The sequence below is a fragment of the Sinohyriopsis cumingii genome, chromosome 6, assembly GCF_028554795.1.
Source record: "Sinohyriopsis cumingii isolate HCF-2022 chromosome 6, ASM2855479v2, whole genome shotgun sequence".
NCBI lineage: Eukaryota > Metazoa > Mollusca > Bivalvia > Unionida > Unionidae > Sinohyriopsis > Sinohyriopsis cumingii.
In genome coordinates this window covers 163,068,348-163,091,818 of record NC_142966.1, presented here as the reverse complement: position 1 = coordinate 163,091,818, position 23,471 = coordinate 163,068,348, and the positions used below count along the sequence as shown (strand labels likewise).

At 35.3% G+C, this 23,471-nt stretch overlaps 1 protein-coding gene across 3 annotated transcripts in view; it reads left to right on the top strand.

The window, feature by feature from the left end:
• LOC149798441 (TBC1 domain family member 1-like) overlaps positions 1-22,429 on the top strand; it is a 138,824-nt gene extending 116,395 nt beyond the window's left edge. For all 3 annotated transcript variants that reach the window (XM_089963631.1, XM_089963630.1, XM_089963632.1), the window contains 5 exons: positions 1,215-1,366; positions 3,764-3,856; positions 4,751-4,910; positions 8,239-8,408; positions 13,704-22,429. In XM_089963631.1, coding sequence (XP_089819757.1) covers positions 1,215-1,366; positions 3,764-3,856; positions 4,751-4,910; positions 8,239-8,408; positions 13,704-14,195 — 1,067 coding nt within the window. In that variant the 3' untranslated portion in view covers positions 14,196-22,429. The remainder of the gene's footprint in view (positions 1-1,214; positions 1,367-3,763; positions 3,857-4,750; positions 4,911-8,238; positions 8,409-13,703) is intronic.
• Positions 22,430-23,471: the final 1,042 nt, after the last annotated feature.

Sequence of the window (23,471 nt, the reverse complement as noted above, 5' to 3'; positions counted from 1 at the left end):
TCTCTGACTCTTGTTCATTTGACACGAAATTTGATGTATCTAAATAAGTATTGCAGTAGGTTATTCTGACAGTGCAAAGAGTGTGTGGCATATTTCATTTCTTACGTTGTTTCATAACTTTTGACCTCAGATGAATACTCATGTTAGATCTTGTTTCAGCTAATTTGTAAAGTTGGACCTATAAAAGGCAGGACCTGCATAGATTCTCCAATGAGGGATAATTTGTAAACCACCCGTTTCTTTTATCCATCTTGTATATTGTCATTGGTGCCTGCAAAAGAATGGGAAAAATAAGATTTTAAAAAGTTAGACCTCATTTCACAAAACCTTGTAAATTATAATATTTTGTTAAGTTGTAAAAGAAATTGTTTGTCAGTATATAGCAGGTATTTTCATTTCATATACACCAGATTTATGTACAAATCCCTTTTATTTTAATTAGCATTGATGCTAAGTGTTAAAACATGTAACTTTTTTTATACCAGCAGGTAAAATATACCTGGTATTGATGCAGTTAAAGAAAATGTTCATTTTATTATATACCAGACTTGTATCTGAATCAAAGCTTGGAAGATTAAACATGCTTTTGAGCACACCACCCATGCCTCCATTCTCTTCTCTTCACTAGCCATTGATTGAGCATACAAAATGTAATCAGTCTGAGAGAAGAGGAGGTTGGGGATTGCCTAATATGTTGCAATAAATTTAATATTTGAAATTTTGCAACTTTATTTTACTCTATCTGACCACCAGAGGTCTGAGCAAAGCAGCACACAGTTTTTAATATTGTTATTAAGGTAGTACAAGGGACATAACTTCATAAAAAGAGCAAATGATGGCAAGTCAGATAACTTCAACAACAAAATTTAGTTTTTATGCCTGAAGGGAAATTCTTTTCCATATATCACAAATATAATGCCTATAGGCACACACAATCAGCCATTGCAAGGCATTATGCGGAATATAGAAAATAAAAACTTTCTGTAGACAGATTTATTCATCCCAGACCAACCAGTCTTTTTAATTGCTGCTATTTTTGGATTAGAGTTTTATTTAATTCAAATTAAGTTGAGTTATATGAACATATTACCATAATGTACATTTACATCTATGTATTTATGTCGTTTGAAATATACCATAAAGATGAATGCAGATGGTAATATCATTGATGTTTCTTTTTGATTTGATAAGACATGTTGTTTTATTAACACCAGGTCGGACATTCCCTGGTCATCCATATTTCTCCACACAGCTGGGCCCAGGTCAGCTGGCTTTATTCAATCTCCTAAAGGCTTACAGTCTGTTAGACCAGGAAGTAGGATACTGCCAGGGACTCAGTTTTGTAGCTGGAATCCTACTCATGCATGTAAATATTGAAATATCTCCCTCTTCCTTGCCTATTTTGTACCCCCTTTTCACTTTCATTATTCATCTCCTCTCCCCACAATTCTCATTGGTCAGTGGTTCTTCCCTGGGTTTTCCAGGGTTCTTCCTCGACCAGTTATACTGGCCGCCATGTATAGCCTATCTTGTGCTGAAAAATGGCGTTAAACCCTAGAACAACAACAACAATCTCCCCACGAGTTTTCCTTTGCTAGTGTTTGTTAAACTTTATAAAGTATGGTATGGTATGGTAAAGGTATAACCAGCTTTTTATATCTGGGATCCTTCTTATACGAACAAATATTTCATCTTCTTCAAATTTTCTACCTCCTACCTTGGGGATCAAACGGTGGGATTCCTCAAGCTATAGTCGAGCAACCAGATATATTTTATTCCTTGTCATGGTGAGATATAGTGATACCGAAAAAATATAGGTAGTAAAATATATATTTGTGTAATGCAGTGGGAATTAAGGTCATTGACTGGTTTATTATTGTGACACAATGGGAATCAAGGTCTGGTTAATAATCAATCTTATTGATTTGTTTATTATTAGGACAAATTAGGAATCACGGTCATTGATGGCTTTATTATTGTGACACAATGGGAATCCAAGTCATGAATTGATTTATTGAGAGTCTGAATACATGATCTTGATACAAAACTCAAATGGTAATTCAATACAAACATAAATGGAATGAAAATCAAATGAATATCAGATGAAATGAAGCACAAATGAAATGCAAACAAAATGTATATTTTGTAAGGACCTGTACATCTATACCATTCCAAATAGGTTTTAATGCTGATTAGGAAATCAGTGTACTGCATTTATCTATGTATTACGTATATTCAGCTGGAAATATTTAGTACCCAGATTGGTCATATTGAAGGTACTATAATGTTGTACAGGTCTATGCAGTAAGTTTAATACCATACACTAGACTCTCACTATAATGGGTTTCAGGAAAGGTGAGGTGACCTTATTATGCAGTACATTGCATTGTACTCATCCAGTAGAATTGGATCCAACAGCTTTTCCATGTTATATCAGGACCATGTAACACTGAGCTGGAGTTGCAAATGTACGTGATTTCAGATATTGGTCTCTTCAGTTTCTTGTCAAGACTCACTATGCCAATTAGGGTCTGTCAGAAACCTTAAAAGTAGCTTCCCTTGGTTCAGTGGTTCTTCCCTGTGGTTTTCCTTGGTTTGTCTTCCACTAAATATACTGGCTGCCATGTATAGCCTATCATGTGTCAAAAATGGCAATAAGTTCACAAAACAACAAACCATCTCACTGAACAACTCTGTTGAAAAACAGTTCTCTCAGGAGAAGTTCAATATTAGAATAGTAGACAATGTAATGAGTAGATAAACATCCATTTGTTTTCATGATCATAAATTCTTGGATTCTTGTTTCATTTAGTAGAAACATTGCAAATAACACTGGATATGAGACATGATTGTGGTTTAAGATTTTAGTTATGAACTCATACTTTCTAACCTTGCATGTTTTATCTGGTCTCTCTACCTGTTAGTGGAGGAACCTCCTTGATTTCATTTTAGATATAATTGCAATGCCAGTAGCTGGTAAAGGAAAGAAACATTTCCATTGGTCACAATGTTACGTGATCAAAATGAATTGCGTTCATTTCAGTATGAACTGTAAGGAGAACTACTTTTCCACTTCTATAAATAGAGTCACGTGTACAGCATAAGATAAACACTGCCAGTGAAGGCAGACACGAAGTAAGCATTAAAGGAGAACAACATTCTTACATTTAAAAAAAAAAAAATTGAATAAATTTGGCTTCCATTGGTTGAAGGACTGGTATTATGATGACCTTATTGCCATCAAGCTGGACATCCCAAGTGCTATATATAGCTACGTAACAGAAAAACCACAAACATGTATTACTACACTCAATTAAGATTTATGTTTTTTTAATGATGCAAACAAAATAACATAACAAATAATTAAAATTTCAATTATAAGAGTTTAACATTGTTTTTTCTGAGTTTATCATGGTATAAACTGTCAGTTGCCGACTCACACAGATTACATAATGCCCTTCGGGCATTATTTGCCGTGTGAGTTGGCAACTGACAGTTTATACCACAATAAACTCAGAAAAAACAACATTAAACTCTTACTTGTATGCCCAGACATAAATATGGAAATGGCATGTAGTTTTACCCTTGTTGGTCCATCTTTGATTCTGTCTTTCCTTTCATCCCTTTATCTGTCACATCTAGATGAAGTTTTTGTTTAGGCTATTTTTGTCATGCACTTTGTTTTATAGAAAGCAATTATTTATCTATTGAAGTAGATACCTCTTAAAGTACTTAATTATAGATTGTTTTAAAATTAATATAGATGGAAGAGACAATGGCCTTTGAAGCATGGAAGCATCTTATGTTCAACCTGGGCCTGAGGAAACAGTACCGTCCAAACATGATTGCACTACAGGTAAGAAATTACAATTATAGCCATTTTAACATTTTTTTAAAAGAAAAGTTACATCTTCTCAATTTTTAAATTATGATCAAAAACTGATTCCTCACTAAAATTGATGATCAAATAAATACTTTAATTTTTAAAAATTAATTGGAGCACATATTTTTGTTTGACTGAATTTACTTTGCTACTATTCTCAGTTTATTGTCTAGTGGCGTGCATTTCAGGGTCAGAAGGTCATGATAACAATGTGGCTTTATTTACTTGTAGCTATGGTTACATAGATATCAACTTGACATTATTACATATGTAGCCAATGAGAAATGACTTATGAACTGTCACGAGACAATGCATTCATTTGTTATAATAGGGTCTGTGGTTTTTATCCAATTGCATTGACAGATTATGAGACATTTATGTTACTTTCTGAACAGAGACATTTCCATTAACAGTAAGATTCCATGTTTTTGATGGTGAGGGGCAGTTAATAGTTCAGGTGAAACACTATTTCATGTAACCCTTTGTTGTTGTCTTACTTGTATAACTATGATGAACTATAATAGTCACTTTTCTGGCATCAGCCAAGCCATCATAAGCATCAGCAATGCTGAAGTTTTGTATTTAAAGTTTGAATGTCAGAAACTTTGGTCATACTGACAGGCATACAGATAGATGAGACACAGAACTGTGTGAAACTTCATTTATGCCCAACTATGACAGCAGTAGGGGCATAAAACATTACCCTTGTTTTCCTGTGTGTCTTTACACATTTCTTTCCACATGTCTGTCATGGATCTCTGTTTCATAACCACATTTCTAATTATTCATGTTAAACCAGAACCTCCTAGAGGATGTGAAGAACATTATTTTGTGTGCAAGATCGATACAGACTTTATCTATTTTCAGATCCAGCTGTATCAACTGACACGGTTAATCCATGACAACTACAGGGATCTGTACAATCATTTTGAGGAGCATGAGATTTCCCCTACTCTTTATGCTGCACCCTGGTTTCTCACTCTGTTTGCCTCACAGTTTCCTCTTGGCTTTGTTGCCAGGGTGTATGGTAAGGTCATGAACAGATGCCAGGTCTGGTGTTTGGTTAAAAAAAGTATGCTTTCTGATCAAAACAAATTGATGTGTGTGTGTAATTGCATGCATGCACATGTGCATGTGTGTGTGCAATCTTGTATAAGTGCATACCTTCAAAATATGATATAACTTTTTCTAGATTACTGTGTACATATATGGAATGCTTAAGGAATAGCTTTAGATATACTTATTTATGGGACATTTTCTGAACTGTGTTATTGATCAATCTTTGCAAAAGCTTTGTTTTTTTTACATTCTTTTTGTTTAACTAAATATCTGAATGTGAATCAAGGAGTCTCTCTTTCATAAGAGATATCACTTGTTTACCCTTGAATTTCAAACCTTGAGATATGGTTGGAGGAAAGTTGGAGATTTACACAACTTTTTTGAATTTGGATCCAACTCCCAAGGGTAAAGCTAAGGTGTTGGGATGATAACTTTATGAATGGTTTGGTTTGAATACTAACAGAAACGTGTACAGTTTTATTGCAAATTTCAAGATATTCATTGGTAAATCTTGCTTTAAAAGCTGTACAGAACTGTGCCAATCAGAAATGAAACTATAATGCAACATTATGCTTACTGTTTGTGGAGACATTTTTGCATAGCTTTATTTTTGCAGTTTTAATGGTTAAGTAGAAAGTTGTGAAAATGTCTTCTTTTGGAAATTTATGGAGTTAAACAATCTGACCCATCAAATGCTAAAGGCACAAAATTTAAATGTGCAGAATTTTCCAAAACCAGAAACTTTGCAGCATTTAACATGGTGGAAATTTTTCCTTCTATTCCATCTTATGGAGATAAATGGCTACATCTGCCTTGGCATATGGAGAAAAACTGGCCAGATACATACATTAACAAGTATCTATTTTTGCCTCGAGCAACAAAAGCTGACAAATATATCCCAACAAAGACCGTGTTTGTGGCCTAGTGGTTAGAACATCCACCTTGGATGCGGGAGGTCATGGGTTCAAACCCTGGCCAAGTCATAACAAAAACGTAATAATAATGGTACTAACAGCTGCCTCGCTAGGTGCTCAGTATTAAGAGGTTAGTGTTAGGACTGGTCGGCCTGGTGTCAGGATAATATGACTGGGTGGGACATAATGCTACATATCTGATGATGCCCCAGTGCTAGACATCACTATAAACTGCCACACTACAGACATCATAGTGATATGGCTGAAAAATTGTTAAAGCTACATTAAAAATCCAAATCAAGCACACACACACACACATCCCAACAAATGAAAGGGGGAAGTAAGTATACTGGAATCAACCCATCTCACCATCCAACCATAAAACTTAATTTTACTTAATGACTCCAGAACACTTTGAGATATTTTAATGAAACATGGTATGCTTTTTGTGTCATGATTAGATATTGCATCCTGTAAAATATGGAGTCTGTCTGATCAGCCTTTTAAAAGCTATCACCATTTTTGAATCCACCTGTCTGTTACCCAAAAAGTTTCTGTGCAATAACTTGAGGTTCCTATGCAGTAACTTAGGTTTTCTACCATCTACAGTCACCAGACTTTGTGTATGGCTTGTACTTAGGGTTAAAAAATAACTCTAATGATTGCAGAATCAAAAGATTACAGGTCACTGGCTAAATGCAGAATAAAAAGGTCACATGTCACTGGCTAAAAAGGTTTGTATATGATAACTCAAGTTCTCCACCATCTACAGTTTCTGCACAATAAATTGAGTTATCCACTATGTATAGTTTCCAAACATTGAAAATGTCTTGCACATGGGGTAAGGAAGAACTGTATAAAATTTGAAGTCTAAAGGTCAGTGGTAAATGTCATATGAGTGAAGAAGAAAATGGTTTCTGCACAAAACTAGAGTTAAACACCATCAGAAGTTGCATTTGGGGTAAGGAAGAAAACAGTTTGATTTTGGAGTCTGAAAGTCAAAGTCGCTGTGACTGAAAGAAGAGAAATGGTTTCTGAACAAAAATTGCAGTTCATAATCATATCTTTAACAAAACATTTATAGATGGCTTGCACTTAAAGCATGGAAGAGGCCTGTTCATTTTGGAGTCATAAGATCAATAGTCAACAGTGGGCTTTGTCAGACTATCACTGTTAAAGCAGGAGGTATGCTGTAAGCACTTGTTTAATGTTGGATCTAGTTATTGCAAGAATTTCATGTTTTACAGATGCTATTTGACAGTTATTGTAAATTTGTAATTTATTTATTTGCCACAATCATACCTATTAAAGGGGTATATATTATTGACCTAGTCTGTTATGCGACTTTTAATAACTTTGACATCCAGTTCAATTTTACTGTCAAATATGCCTATTAACCTTGTATTGACTACAGGTTTCGAGTTAGTTGTCTACAGTTAGATAGTAATGCCAATTTTAGCAGTCACTGCACTAATTGGACCAGTCAGTCATTATTGCATCTTACTGTAGTCCCTACAAAAGACATTCATACTTTTTCTGTGACTTTACTGAGTATTTGTTGACAGTGAAAAATGCTACTTTGCAGTAACCAGTGTTGAAACCTAAATAGGAAATAAAATGTGCATCCAGTTCAGCATCTTGGTTTTTGCAAACAGATGTGATTCAGCTAGTTCCAGAAAGGTTAATTGCACTAAAATATCAAGTCATTTAATTCAGATGCATCTATTGAGAACATGCACATAACCAAAGATGATTTTGTTACATGTTGTGTCCACGAAAGTGTCTATTTGTTGTGTCCAGGATAGTGTCTGTGTGTTGTGTCCAGGATAGTGCCTATGTGTTGTGTCCAGGACAGTGTCTATATGTTGTGACCAGGATAGTGCCTATGTGTTGTGTCCAAGATAGTGCCTGTGTGTTGTGTCCAGGATAGTGTCTATATGTTGTGACCAGGATAGTGCCTATGTGTTGTGTCCAAGATAGTGCCTATGTGTTGTGTCCAGGATAGTGTCTATATGTTGTGCCCAGGAGAGTATCTATGTGTCTGTATGTTGTGACCAGGATAGTGCCTATGAGTTGTGCAGAAGATAGTGTCTATATGTTGTGTCCAAAATAGTGCCTATGTGTTGTTTCCAGGAGAGTGCCTATGTGTTGTGTCCATACTAGTTGCTAAAATAAGTAAGATTGTCTTGTTGCATCTGAACTTGTACCTAATACAATGGATTTCATAAAATTATGTAGAAAAATCAAGGAAACACTTGAGAAACTCATTTAGTGATGTGTTTTAATTTGCCTTGTGGGGATAAAAGTTATGTGTGAAATATTTTTTTAAAAAGCCATCATTTTATATTCTGATATGTTTAATTTCCTTTAATCCTTTTTCAGATCTCTTGTTGATTCAAGGACTCCAAGTAATTTTCAAAGTGGCATTAGAGTTGCTAGGCAACCACAGAGAATTAATACTGCAATGTGATTCCTTTGAGTCAATCATTGAGTTTATAAAAACTACGCTTCCAGAGATGAGTATGATTCAGATGGAAAGAGTGATAAATCAGGTGACCTAAATCTATCAACCTACCTATCCACCTACCTGTCTACCTACTTGTTTATCTGCTGTCTGTGTATTTTAGTGTATATATATGTAAGCATCACTAATTATAAGGAGCTAATCTAATTAAATTCAAGATATATATATATAATAAGTCGACCTGACAGGTACTGATGATGATCCATGTTTTGCTGACATTTGGAATTTATGTTCCACTTATTTTAGTAACATATCAGAATAAGCATTTTCTTTTCATGTTAGGGAGGGTTGTTATTAGAAATAACATGTTCTAATGAATTAAGTTTTACACTTTTGTAAATGAGAAAGCTGTAATTTGATCAATAAATTGAAAGGTCAGCAGAATATGACGTCATATTGGTTTCAGTCAGATCTCCATTTCTTCTCTAAGTATATTCTCCAATCACATTCATTATAGTAAGATGCTCCACTACCCTGTGAATCCAGCAGTCATGAAAAGACAAATAAATTGATCGTTCTGTTCTATATTCCATATAGACAAAGGGAAAAATCATTTCCCAACTGTTCTCATTATCTCATAGGTGGTTATATAGTTGTTTACCAGGGTTTTGCCTCTGCTTATATATAATGTTTCATACCTGTCAAGAAATCTAAGTCAGTCTTGTGTATCTTTACACCATCTGTTGACAAATTCAGTATAGCATTGATTGTAAAGATATATACTTTGTGTTGCTATCATTATTTTTAATTCTGTGAACTTGTTGCAGTAATGTGCCCCAACACAGTTTAGTTAGTACACATTGTTGGTTGTCTTTGTGCACACTGCTTATAGTTTTTCAACATTTAGCTAATGAGCATTTATTTCAGCAAGTGAACAATTAGTGTTGTTATTTCTCCAAAATAATTTCACTGTACTTTCAGAAATTAGACCATGTCGATCAAGCACACAAATATAAAATATTTAAGGTAAATGAAGACACATATGGGATATGACTAGCATGTACAAGATGTTCATACACAACTACATGCTGGTTTTTTTTGTAAGAATGGTCAGAAAACTTGTGGGCTACAGTACTTAGATAAGGACTTAAGAATAAAGAGAGACATAGTTAGTCCAGGAAAAGTGGCTTGAAATGTATTAAGTTGTGACAATATCACAAGACAGTGTAGTGGGAGATATTTTGATGGTACCTCCCTCTTCCAGCATGGTGCATACAGTGACAATAGCAAGCAACACATCAGTGCAACTTCAAATGGAAAAACAAGGGGTTGCTGACTTGCCACCCAAAATTTCTCACCAGGCATGGTCAGTCACAAATGTGGCAATTAAAACGGGATGCAACACATTTGCCCTCCTTGGGTAAATTTGTTCTTTCTCATCCCTCTTATTTCTGCAACATTGAATTGGAACGTATGATTGACTTTCCTCCCTCTTCTAGGCTGCCCAGTGGGTATATATACCCTCCACACACACACACACACACACACACACACAATGCTTGTGCTTGGCTCTAGGACCTGTAAGTCTGGGTGCATGGTGTATTTTTCAGATGTATATGAGTCACTTGACCATATAACACCATTCTGGGTACCAGCCAGCAAGTTGTACTCAGCAATCATTGAAAAGAATTCTGTAACTTCAGCAACCTTATGATAGCTGGTCAGCAGCTTTATACCAACTGGCTGTACTTTGCTATTTGGAGCTGTATGTGGGTCCGGTTAGCTGATTGATTCATTTTGACATACAAATCAGCTAGGAGGTTACAGATCTGGCTCTCCAGGCAAAAACTGGGCCATCTGTTCATTAGAGAGGCCATCCATACCAACTGCCCAACCACTTGCTGAGCTAACTATTCAACATAATTATGGCATGTCTGACACTGGCCCAGTTGCTGATGCAACTACTGGAGCAAGTCTTTATAGCCTGTGGCTTTTGGAGGGATCAAACAGTATATGGGGATCATAGCAAAGCCTTGTCCCAGCCCCCTAGGTTGTGATGTTGACAGAATATCTGATGAGGATAGTTCCCGCAGTGATTGCAGGAATAACCTTGATGATTTACCAGATGCTGCTCCTACAGTGGAGCATATGAAATACTGCCATGGAGAAAATCTACAGAGTTCTGCCAATTTCATTTTGCCCAGAGGTACCAACTGCAAACGAGGCCTATAAGGTCCAAGCTTCAGTGGATTTAGACCAGCCTTCTATAAAGTAAAGTGGACAGAAAAATGTCCTGCCACCAGTTTCAGTTGCAGCATAGAGAAGATTGTCTTTAGAAGTCTGACAGGATGAATAGCACTGAAAGCCAACAGTTTCATTCTCAATCCTGTTTCAGTAGACAACATAATTCTCAATTTCGGAAGGAACTTTGCAAAAATGAGGGAAACAATATTTCTGTCAAGTCACCTAGCAACTGATATTGACTTACCACTTGAACAACCTGCTTTTTCCTGAGAATGAAGAATGATCCAAGCTGTTGAAGAGGGGCTTCAGATTTCATTTATCCAATCCAGTTGTCTTTCATGATGGATTTACCACTGGGAGAAGGCAGAAATTTTAACGAAGGAGATCTGGTCAGTACTCAACAACTGCATGTTGGTTGTATTTTTCAAATGGACCTTCTGTGGTTTTATTTCAGGCTGTTTCTGCTACCCAATGCCAATGGGACATTGCCATGCCAATATTGCAAATGGATATGTCAAGGTCAATCAGACTTTTGGTTATCAAGAGAGTTTTTCAACTCTTTGGACTACTCGGCATTGGATTTTTTTTCTCCTTGGCCACCTTTGCAAATAGCTCTGCTAGTCCAATAGTGCCCTTTTTCCAGGTGTCTAGACCAAAAGTCATGATCTTGAAAAAAATAGGGGTCTTTCACGAATCATTGGCACAAGAAACAATGACTCAAGACAGAAGTTATGATTTATACAGATGCCAGCTTTTATGGTTGGGGGGAGCTCATATATTGCCCAACTTTGACATGATCATTGGTGAATGAGGGTCACTAGAGTTACCTCTCTACATCATCATCATAGAAAAGAAGGTGATAGGAAACCTGTTTCATTCCTGAAAAAACCAAGTATATGGAATGATAGTCGTTGAGTCAGACAATTCTGTGGTGGTGGCCTTTTCCTCAGACAAGGTGGGATGAAATCATCAGATCTGTGTAAACTGGTTTGTCTATTTTTCTCAGCTGGCATGACCATATGAATTTAACTGCCCACATTAGACATTTGGCTCTTTTCTAAGATAATTGCCATTACCAATTACTTGCCAAACTCTCCACTTTCCACATATGTTAGAGTCTCGGCTAAACTATCATGGATATGTGAGAAAGTCTGAGAGTAGTTGGTGGTTCTTCCTGGGGTCTTCTGAATTTCTTCCTCCACCTTGTATAGCCCTTCATGTGCTAAAACCCCCACAAAACCAATACGCATCATCAATGCACAAAAGGCTAATCCTTCACAACAGACTCTTGTCAGGAGAGCCTTGCCAACAAAAGAATTTCAGCTTTGGAGAGAATCTCAAAAGCTTGAAGGCCCTCCACTTTGAGGATGTATGAGGGAAAGTGGCAGGTTTTCCAGTACTGGTGCAATTTGAAGTGTCTCGATCCTAAAATTGACTTTTTTTCTTACCCTTAGAAACGTTGGCACCCATTGTCCTTAAAGGCTACCGTTTTATGGTCTCTCTCACATGTAGACATCACAGTAGAGCAGATATAGAGCATGACAAGGATTTATCAGACCTATTAGCCAATTTTGAATCAACCAAAATCTTTCAACCTCATTTTCCCTCGTGGAATTTCTAGCATGATGGTAGAGCAGATATAAATCATGACAGGAATTTATCAGACTTATTGCCCAGTTTTGAACTAACCAAAATCTCAACCTTGTTTTCCCTTGTGGAATTTCTGGTGGGATCTGTCATGGATCAATTCAAATCAGTTTGAGCCCTTAGCAACTACCACCTTAAAGCTGCTATCATATTAAACCTGTTTCTTGATAGCTCTAGCTTCAGCATGCAGGGTCATCAGATTGCATACCCTTTGGATGGACCTGAACTTTCTCCAGGTCAGATTAGAGGATGTGGTGATCCTGATGATGCAAGCAGGTTTCATGGCACAGAATAGGCAGCCATCAATATTTACCCAATCAAATTACTATTAACCTGTCCATACCTCCCTGCAAGTATTTTTGTTAAGGTATCCCTCAACTGTAGCCACCTAGTGATGTTAAAGGGAGTTAGAGAGAAGGGTTGGGAAGAACTTTTCTGTATAGAATATGGATTTTTTTTCATCTTTCATGATTGCTGGATTCAAGGTGTACTGGAGCATGCTTCTAATGTTATTGTGATCAGGGCATTATTATTGGCAACACATAATTGACTAAAATGTTGCTTTTTCTGCAGATCTTGACATTAATAAGACTGTAAAGTGAGCTTATTTCATATAGAAGTTATAATTTGAATTTAATAAACTGTCTTCATAAAATTGATGTTATTTCACTATTGTTATAAAATTCTTATGACATGAGGACAGTTGGAAGATTACGTTAATTATGTAACAAACTTTGAATAAGCTGTACCCCTGTGATAGGTTTGTATTATCAAAAGTGTCAAATAGGCTGATGAAGTTAAATGCTATTATTATCCACAGGCATCTATCACACAAATAGCTTATTTTTACTGGTACATATAGAAGGAAGTTCAATAAAATGAATGGCAACTGCACTGCTTTGAACATGGACATGCTCTTCAGGGCACTTGTAAATTTACAAGTTCTGATGTGCATCAGAGATTCAAGAAATTTTGCATTATGAGAATAAAGATGGCGTATTAATTTCCATTACATTTGTTGAAGTGGTTTACTCACTGCAGTGTTGTGTACTGCCATGTCCTTTCAGTGTTGTGTTTTTCACGTGAATTGGACTCTTGAGTTGATTCAATAAATAAGTAGAATACTTTTCTTGACCAATTTCAGTTCCTGTTGGCTTGTGTAATACAATGAGAGATATAGCAAGCCATATCATTCAAATGTAATTGGGTAGAACCTCCAACATAAAAAACCCCACCAAAAACAAGTAAGGCTTAATTTTCATTAATTGGATCTCTGGTGTTTAGCACAAGTCCTGACATGCATTCTGTTGTTGATGTTAGATCCTGGTGTTTTCGCTAACATAGTTAATAGTTTTCAAAGATTTTTGTTGATATAGCTAAGGGTTATGATATTTGATGATCACTTAAGGAGACCATTTATTTATATATAAAAATATATAATAATTGTATGCTAATTTACACAGTTTTATATAAACAAAATTTCTCATTTAAGGCATTTCTCTTGGATATCTCCAAGCAATTACAAGCCTACGAAGTTGAATATCATGTTCTAAAGGAAGAGATGATGTATTCCCCTGTCAAGGGTGAGTCGGACACTATTCAGAAACTGGAGCAAATTAATCGCAGTCTCAAGCAACAAAATATGGAACTCCTGGAGAAGCTTCAGCAAGCTCATAGTCAGCAGCGTAGTATAGAGAGCATGCTTCACAACTATCAGACTTCCGAAAGCAACCTTAAGTCTCACATTAGGACTCTGGAAATTGAACGTGCAGCCCTTCTTAACGCAGTGACAAAATTAAAACAGCTGATACCGGAAGTTGACCAAAGAGACCTTGACCTTTCTTTGCCAGTATTATCGCCCACTTTACCACCATCCCCGGTGCATTTTTCAAATACAGAAATTAGTCGGCCGGAAAAGGACAGTTCAGATTTAGTGATAGACAGGACAAAATCTGCTCGATTCCATCCAGATCGTGACAGTTAGTGACTTCTGTTGAAATTTTTGGTGACTACATTTGTATTCTTGACTGAGTCTCATTGTAGATCTCATATATTAATAGTAAGTGATTTTAAGTGTTGGAGATTGAGATTGTTTATAAATAAATGATTATTCACCAGTGAGCTTTAGTTTCGAGACAGCATTCGAATAGGTGCGTGTATTAGGACTATGATCTTTAACTAGTATGGAGGTCTGTTACCTACCTGCATTTAAATATCATATTTTTTTAATTTGGAAATTAAGTGGAACCAATTTATTATGAACTACTGTTGATGCCTCAAATTTTGTTTCTTAACACATTAACCCCTGGATTTTATTTTTTTTTCTTCATCTGAAAGATAATTCTGAATAAATCCTAAAACACCAGCTTCCAGGTGATCTTCCAGTAACATACTGCCTTGTTGTGTTAGAAACATCGTTTTTCATTGGCTATCTGGCTCACACATGAGCAGAAGGGTAAAAGTTGGAGATTTTTTTAAAAAAATTTTTTGCTTAACGGACCCACTATTTTTGAATTAAGACCACTCTTTATTCCAAATGCCCATCTTATCCTATACTTTTTGCAAAGGTTCATCTGTCTGTTTGCAGTTCATATGACATACCAGTAAAGCTGGCTGGGAAAGTCTCTATATTGATGCATGCTTATACAGAGCTTTTATGTTTAATATGTCATGCTTATTGTTCCTTTCTAAAGTATAAAAGCTGTGTAGGGCCCTTAGTGGCCAAGTGGTCCAATGCAATTGGCCGTTTCTGAATACTGATAAGGTCTTAAGATAAATTAATCCTCAGAAATCGATCTGGTATTGTAGTTTGTAATCCCTAGTTTCTGCCTGTAGCCATTTGTATATGGGGTGAATATCCTCTTCCCTTTTATTTCTAAATTGGCTTTTTTTTAATTCATCTAATAGACTAGCACATTACAGAAATTTAAAAAAAAATGTCTTGCTCATTATAAAATAATGTTTGACATCTAATAAAACAAGGATAAAATAATGTTTACTCTATTTACTGGGACATATTTATGAATCTGAGGATTTTTTCAATGTAGTTTCATCTCTATTAATTTAACAATAGTAATTATAGCAGCAGGTATCCTGCATGGTGTACTGTATATATTTACTGACTTTTTAATTACCTATACAAGGGTTCATGTCATTTGCATGAAGCTTATTTTGTACACTAAGCTACGCCATCAGTGGGGGTTTTCCCAGGTTTTTCCTTCACCATTTATGCTGGCCGCCATGTATAGCCTATCTTGTGCTGAAAAATGGCATTAAACCCTACAACAACAACAACAACAAGATCATTCTGATGTATTGTCTAAAACTCTAAATTTAAATACACCTTTAAAAAAGAAAGAAAAAACAGTATGGCATAAATCTATTTGCAAAAATGCATTTTGAGCTGTGGTCATGGATACTTATAATGGTACTGTTTGTACTTCGTTTGTATATCCACTCTAACAGCAGACATTATAGACCCCGAGTGCTATCACATGATGCACCACTATATCAGGGCCTATATTGTTTGTTCTACTTATTAATCCTTACAAACTGCATAGACTCAAATCTGCAAGAGCAAAATTCAATAACATATCTGGGTCTATGAAGTTTGCAGTTGGCTCTGACATGTAAGCAGGTGTATATAGTACATGTGAGATCTCCATGTTTTAGATAAAATGTTAACACTTCTCCACAGGTTTCCAATCATCAGGTTAGTTGTTTTAATCCTAGAAAAGATAATGGACCGACGTTGTTAGAACAGTTTGTATTTTGATTTTTTTTTTTAAAAACGTTTAAGTAAGGCTAAGTAAAGTTTTATAAGAACACAAAAATAGATCAGAACTTGTGAATATCTGAAAGCAAATGAATCATATGACCAGTGTTTCATGAGAGTCTGAACTGGGGCGATATATCGGTAATTTGATTTACACTTTATATTTTGGCTGTATCAGTTATGCCTGAGGACCCAACTTGATGCTGCAATATATAATTTCCTCCTTTACTGTGTGTGTGGTGTGTAGGAGAGAGAGTTAACTAGTCAAACCAGCACAAATGGTGACCAGCTTTCATTGACAGTTTCCATTTCCCGCTGTGGAATTCCTATATAACAAATATATATTAAATGGTCACCCACTTTCTGCAGTAAGCAGCCATGTACTTCCTAACCCAACAATGGTTTCTTAACTCTTTAAGTAGTCACTTAAATGTTTTGGTCTTGCAAATGAAGCAGTTTTGTTAAACAAATATTAAATGTGCTGTGTCTACCATTGTAACTTTAAATTGGCTGTTATCTCTCACTTTAAGAATTGGATAAAGCCACAATATTGATTACAAAATTAATTCTAGGATAAATGCTTGAAATAATCAACAATCTTGTAAGCCACCTCCCCCCATTTTGGGTGGGGGGAGGGGTGCATGGGTTGGGTGCGTAGCAATTTATTAATCAGAAAAGATTGGCCTAGTGGTTAAAATGTCTTCCTCGGATGCAGGAGGTCGTGGTAAAGATGGTATTAACAGCTGCCTCGCTTGACACTCAGCATTAAGAGGTTAGTGTTAGGACTGGTCAGCCTGGCATCATGATAATGTGACTGGGTGGGATCATCATGCTACATGTCTGCGTCATGATGCCCCAGTGCTAGACATCACTGTAAACTGCTACAATGCAGACTTCATAGCAATATGACTGAAAAACTGTTATAGCTATGTTAAAAATCCAAATCACTCACTTGTTCACTCACTCATCCAAATATAGTTAATGGAGCAACACAGTAGTCACTGTTTCATTTAAGATATTTGTTGGTTCCAACTTTTCAAAAAACGCTCTGCAAAATTCTGCAATAGTACCGAATTGAGAGCTAAAACTTGTACACATTTGATAATAAATACAGTGTTTAAATGTAAAATGTATCACTAGTCTTTGAACAAAGGTGATGTGTAAGGGTTTATTGGTTTTACACTTTCTGTATTTGGCTGTTGTCTCTTATTTTGGAGATGACAGACTCCAGCTGCCTCCTTACCGAATGTAAACAGAAATAAAAATAGACTGAAGGAAGGAAGCTATGAATGAAACCCTTTTCACCAGAATTTCTGAATGATAAATTTATGTAGTGATTTTTTTTAGTAGGAAATTGTGCCTATGGCCTGAAAAAATTTCTTATCCAAAAAAGAATCTACAAAAGTTATGAATATTTTTAAGAATATAGATTGAACATTTATTTTAGAATTAAATTGATTGAGCAATGGGAACAACATTAAAAAGAATAATGAGGAAAATTTTCCCATAGGTTGCTGTTTAAGACCTGGCTATTCAGTGTGTCTTTCTTATGTTCTCTTTTCTTAATCTTATCTATTTATTGATCTGTCTTGAAATCCTTCAAAGGTCATTATATGTGCTAAACATGCCCAACAGGACTGATGTTTTTTTTACCAATGAAAAAATGTGCAAATTGGATATTAGTATTATCTAATAAGGAACCTACATTAAGGCTTGATAAATAAGTACTTGAAGTTAAACTCATTATCAATCTCATTTGGTACATTTCAATGGGTGCAAAGCTGTCCTGGGTTTTCAGCAAACAGTACATTGCAACCTCTGTCAAGATACTAGTTCCTTGTCTCATTGTCTCAGCCAGGTTGGGAGTAGACCATTTGATTTCATGGGTAAAGAAGAATCTCCAACATATCATTTTCTCAAGGACAGTGAAGAATAAATTAATTTGCCTCTCCAGATCGAGACATAAAGTGATAACAGTGGGTTTGTGCTAATGTACAGCAATAAATGGAGTGCATGTATTTCAGTGAGAAAAAAAATGTATAAATCTCAAGGTCGAGAAATTTAAGTCATTGTGACTAGATTTATTGGTTCATTGCATAAATGTAATCATTATACATGTCTATGGAAACAGATCTCACTAAGATAAATATCTGAACTATTTTGACTAATTTTTTATGTGTTCCACAGATATTTTGTTGTTTGTACAATTTTACCCCAATTCTTAGTGATAGATGTACTAAGTTTTCTTATCAAATTTTACCTAAAGAAAATCTTCAAGAATCCCTTTTATTTTCATGGGTTGTGCTTTGATTTACAATTACTGTTCTTGCTTGCTATCATTTTTATATGAATGTACACTAATTTATCTCAGAATTATTTTCATTGCAAAGTGCCATTATGAAATGCATACTGTATCTCGTTATAATTTATATGCTTTAACAAATTATTGCAGAGATTGTTTTGATTTGTCCATTGATTAAATCTGCACTTTAATATGACAGACAATGGCAAACTGCATTAAAAATGTATATTTTAGATAAAGTTTGCAAAGTGTGTTACACGGTTTATTTATAGAACTAATTTGTATTTAAGATAAATAATTTGATATAGTCATTGAACTTATGACCTTTTGGAATAAAATTTAACAGTATATTGCTAAATTATAATGGTAGAACCGTCATGACTTAAATCATATGTAAATGAAAAAGTTAATACAGCACTCTCTTACTATAATTTCCTTAATTATAACAGGTCCTGTTATAAGGTATGAATGGTCATGGGTCGGACATTATTGTGTAGTGGTAAATCTGTATGGCTTATGTACATTATTATAAAGCAGTACCTCTGACTCATGGACAACATTATGATGAGGGAATACTGGATATATTCCACAGAAGAGTTGCTTTGGTGTGTATTCACAAACATCATGCATATTATGTAGCATAAAAGAAACAGGTGTCTAAAGCGAAGTGCCAAATAATTGGGTGTATTGTGATTTAAAAATTATATAATTAGAAATGAGTAAACATTGAAATTGATATATTTTTCCATTTTTGAAAATAAATATTTAACTCTACACATTTCATCCAAATGTGTATTTGGATCCTTAAGTGATTTCTGATTGCAACATGAAAGAAAAATAACATCACAGCTTCCAATAAGATGTCTTGGAAATTAAAACAGTTTCATACTACATGGAAGACAAAGAACTTTAAAATAAATCTGGAGCTATTATATGGTGTAAAATGTATTAAAATGTGTTATGAATATTGTTGTTTTAAGACAAAGTAAACAGTGGTACTGTTTTATTTGATATTAACTTGGAATTACCTTATGAATGTCAGTATTAGGTATGTCTCTTTTTTTTGCTATGTTTTATTAAGTACTGTATATTATTAGTTTGTTTCCCAAATACATAATTTGTGTTGGGCATTAGACCAAAGTGTATTGTATTTATTTTGTACAACTTGCATTTAATTGCAAACAGTATTGACCCAAATGTGCCATCATTTAATGTACTGTAGTATCAATGTCCATGCCTTTTGCTTGAAATCATGTCGGACTAGAACAGGCATCATAGACCCTGATTTGCTGATACATTAGACACCAGCATTACATCATGGCAGATCTAGGTCTGTGCTGTTAGCAGTTTGGTGAATGCTAAAAACCACAAGTAAATACAATTATAGTTGAATAGTGTCTACAATAAATATTGAACGTGCATGTAGAGTCTAATTAAAGAAGTTAAAAACTTGTATGTAACACTTGCACAGACTCTTTTCTGCTGTGTTACATTTGTTTCAATGTATTATGCTTGTTTCACTGTATTATTTGTATATCGTACACTAATCATAAAATGTTTAGTGATAGTTAATTATAATACAGAGCATGATTGGTTGTTAAAAACTCCATGCTGTTTATGTGTAGAACAATGGGTAATATGTATGATCAAGGCTCAAATGTTAAATTTTCTCCCCACATACGGTATGCAAGTGAAGGGTTCATTTTTCATCCAGTCTCACCCTTATCTGCTGAATGCTTGATAATTCACCAAAAGACTCTGTAGTATATATCATGGGATAAGATTCAGGTCAAGCAGAGAAATGTGTCAACATTCTTATGCATGAAAAGGTAGAAGAGAACTTTGTCAAAATGAAAGATAATGACATTATCTCCTGTTCAGGATTGAATGAAATTGCCACGATAAAATTTCTACTTTTAGTCTAAGTAATAATACTCTACTGCCAAAGAAACAAAATCGTTCTAAATTACATGTATTCAGCTTGCATAATATCTATTTTTTAAATTGACATTTTTTTTTGTATTTCAGTAGACATCTGTAGTGCCACTTGGGCATCTGGGTAATCTTCATCATCTATTCACTTGGTCTCATCATATCCACTTTTTAAAAAAAATGTTTTACCATACATTTTCATTGTTAGAAAGAAAACAAAAAAAACCTGGAAGATTAAATTTGAAATGCAAGTCAGACTGCTCCTTATTATAAATGCTGATCATGTTTCATTCAACCACAATTGTAGACACTACAGGACATTTTTTTGCCCATGTTCAAATTTTTATGCTAATGATATAAATACCTTTGTATGTGGCTCAGCATGGTGTACATCAAATCCATGTACCTATACTCATTTGTATTAGCGGCTTGTGTTATTAGTCAAACCTGTATTAACACATTAACCCCTGGAGCTTTTTGTCATTTTCGCCTGAAAATCGAGTAAGAAACGTGTTTTGAAAGCTATTTCTGAATAGATCCGAAAACACCAAATCCCTGGTGATCTTTCAATAACATACTGCCTAGTTGTGTTAGAAACATCTTTTTTCATTGGCTGTTTGACTCGCGCATGAGCAGAATGGTAAATTTTAAATTTTCTTTTGCTAAATGGAGCCATTATTTTTGTATGGAGACCACTCTTTATTCCAAATGCCCATCTTATCCTACCTTTTGCAAAGGCTCATCTGTCTGCTTGCAGTTCATACCGGTTTGCCTTAGATCTGAGACCAAAAAGTCTAAAATCCGGACACAAAATCAGATTCCGACCACAGGCGAATTTTGGGTAGAAAAGTCGGGTCCAATAAATGAGTTTTTTTATCTGTAATTTGTAGTGCAACTAGATATTCCAGATTATTTGGTATCATTGTAGAGCTACATCTTTCTACCTTTCTATAATACCACCCACTTTAGTGTATCCTGAATGATCATGATGCTACAGAGCTTGGCAGTAGGCTACTACCTCCTGCCCCGTTAAGTCATCGCTAGGGGTTAATGTGTTAAGTGGTCATCTGCCTTTATGATTTTTTTGTTAAAGGTCCCATCAAACAAATTGTACAAATGAACCTTTGATAAGCCAACACATCAGACATTTTGTGATACTGAATTAGCGTGTGAAGATGAATGTATAATTATACTTGAACATTCTTCCATGAAAGTACAGTGCGTGCACAATTGGATGGCAGAGAAAGGACTCAACATCACCTGAAGCTTGATTGGCATTTTTTTTTCTAAACTCACAGTGCCTCAGTAGTTAGCAGGCAAAAAATGCAACCAAAAGAGCACAGGTTAAGATCCTACCATCAGCTTAGTTCAGGTCAGCTACCATGGGGTGACCTTATGCAAGACACTGTACCTCAATTGCCCTTGGCACAAAATAACCTTCTTGTGCTGCATCACAAAACCCAAGTGCTTTTTTCATACTGTCAAATTATTCACACACCTTGAATGAAAAAAATCGCAACATTTTTGTTTTCCAATAGTTAGCACCATTCCCATGGCTGTTGTACACAGTATGATGATATGCTTGGGTCAAGTTTCATTAAATTGTCTTAAGTAGATCCTGTGTTAACCAGGTCACTGTATTGTATTTTTCCTTGTCACCATAATGACCTTGAGGCAGTGGGCACACCACCTAACCATAGCATACCTATGGGAAAAAAAAAGAAAAAGAAGCTGCAATAATTTTTAATTGCCAAATTATTGTTTTGATGAAATGCCATCTGAAAATTGTATTGGTTGTGGCAATTTTTCCAATATATATCATAAGGCTGGATAGCTTGTAGATTTAAGATGTGATGGTGCATAAGTTTTGTTTACAATCTTGTGGTAAACATTTCTGCAAGAGCTAGAATATTTGACAGTGGAAATGACAATGCTTTGGGTGTTAGTGGTTTAAATTATTTTTTGTAGAATAAGAGAGCAAAATTTACTTTCCTTGCAATGTAAACACTTTGCCAACATGTTGTGTGCACACTGTTCTTCTAAACTGACATATACTCAGTATGCTAGGTCATATGAGGGCGCACAGAAAAAGGCCACAGTGTTATGAATGGTTAGGTATACATGATGTACTCGAAGGATCAGTTGCATTAGAAATGTGTACTACTTCTAAATAACTATATTGAAAAATAAAGTTATAAATCATGCAAAATATGGTCACTGAGTTGTTTCTTTATCCAAATGCATTAGCGTTAACAAGATTAAATTTTGCTGCAGCCTAAATGGTTTTTCAATATTCATTGTATTATTCCCTTGCCAGCAACGTTAGGAGCAGATATGCTATCATAAAGAGTTGTGCAAGTTAAATCATTTTGTTCATTAAAGCCCCCTCTATTTCACCAAGACAAATGAAAAATACTGTGCGGATGCTCATTGGGGAGAATAAATCAGCAATACCAAAACTAGGTCATTGACCCAATTTTCATGCTTGAGTGACCTTGGTATGATTAGCTGTTTCTTTGTTGTACCAAATGTACCTTTGACCTTGTTTCACCTATATACTGAAAAGTGATACCAAAATTAGGTCAGTGTTAACCAATTTTCACCAGTGACTTGTTATTTTCTAGCTTTGTTACACATCATCTTGGATCCACTTCATCTACATTCATAAAAATTGCTATGTGCATGAATGTGAAGTAGAGTAACACAAGCATATAAAACTAGGTCATCATAACAAAATTTTCATGCTTGAATGACTTTTATATAAACTCAAGAAAACAAATGTGGGTACACATAAAGATGAACACTCCAACAATATCTAAGAGACTGCTCCGGTGGCCTAGTGGTTAGAGCATCCACCTCGGATGCGGAAGGTTATGGGTTCTATCCCCAGCAGAGTTGTACCAAAAGCAGATATCAAAAGCAGATCACAGTGACCTTATTTCTGAGTGTCTCTTTAGTTTAAGGAATTTGTTGCATTTTTAATATGTTGGACTGTTTCACCTACACATGAAAACTGATATGGTGCTCATAAAGGAGAAGCGTGACCTAATATTCATGTTCGACTGAATTATTTAACTTTCACCATACCAGTCTGCATATTGCCAGCTACTCCAAATTGACTGAATTATTTAACTTTCACCATACCAGTCTGCATATTGCTGGCTACTCCAAATCGATTGAATTATTTAACTTTCACCATACCAGTCTGCATATTGTGACCCTGTTGGTGATAAGATTTCTGTTTACAAGTA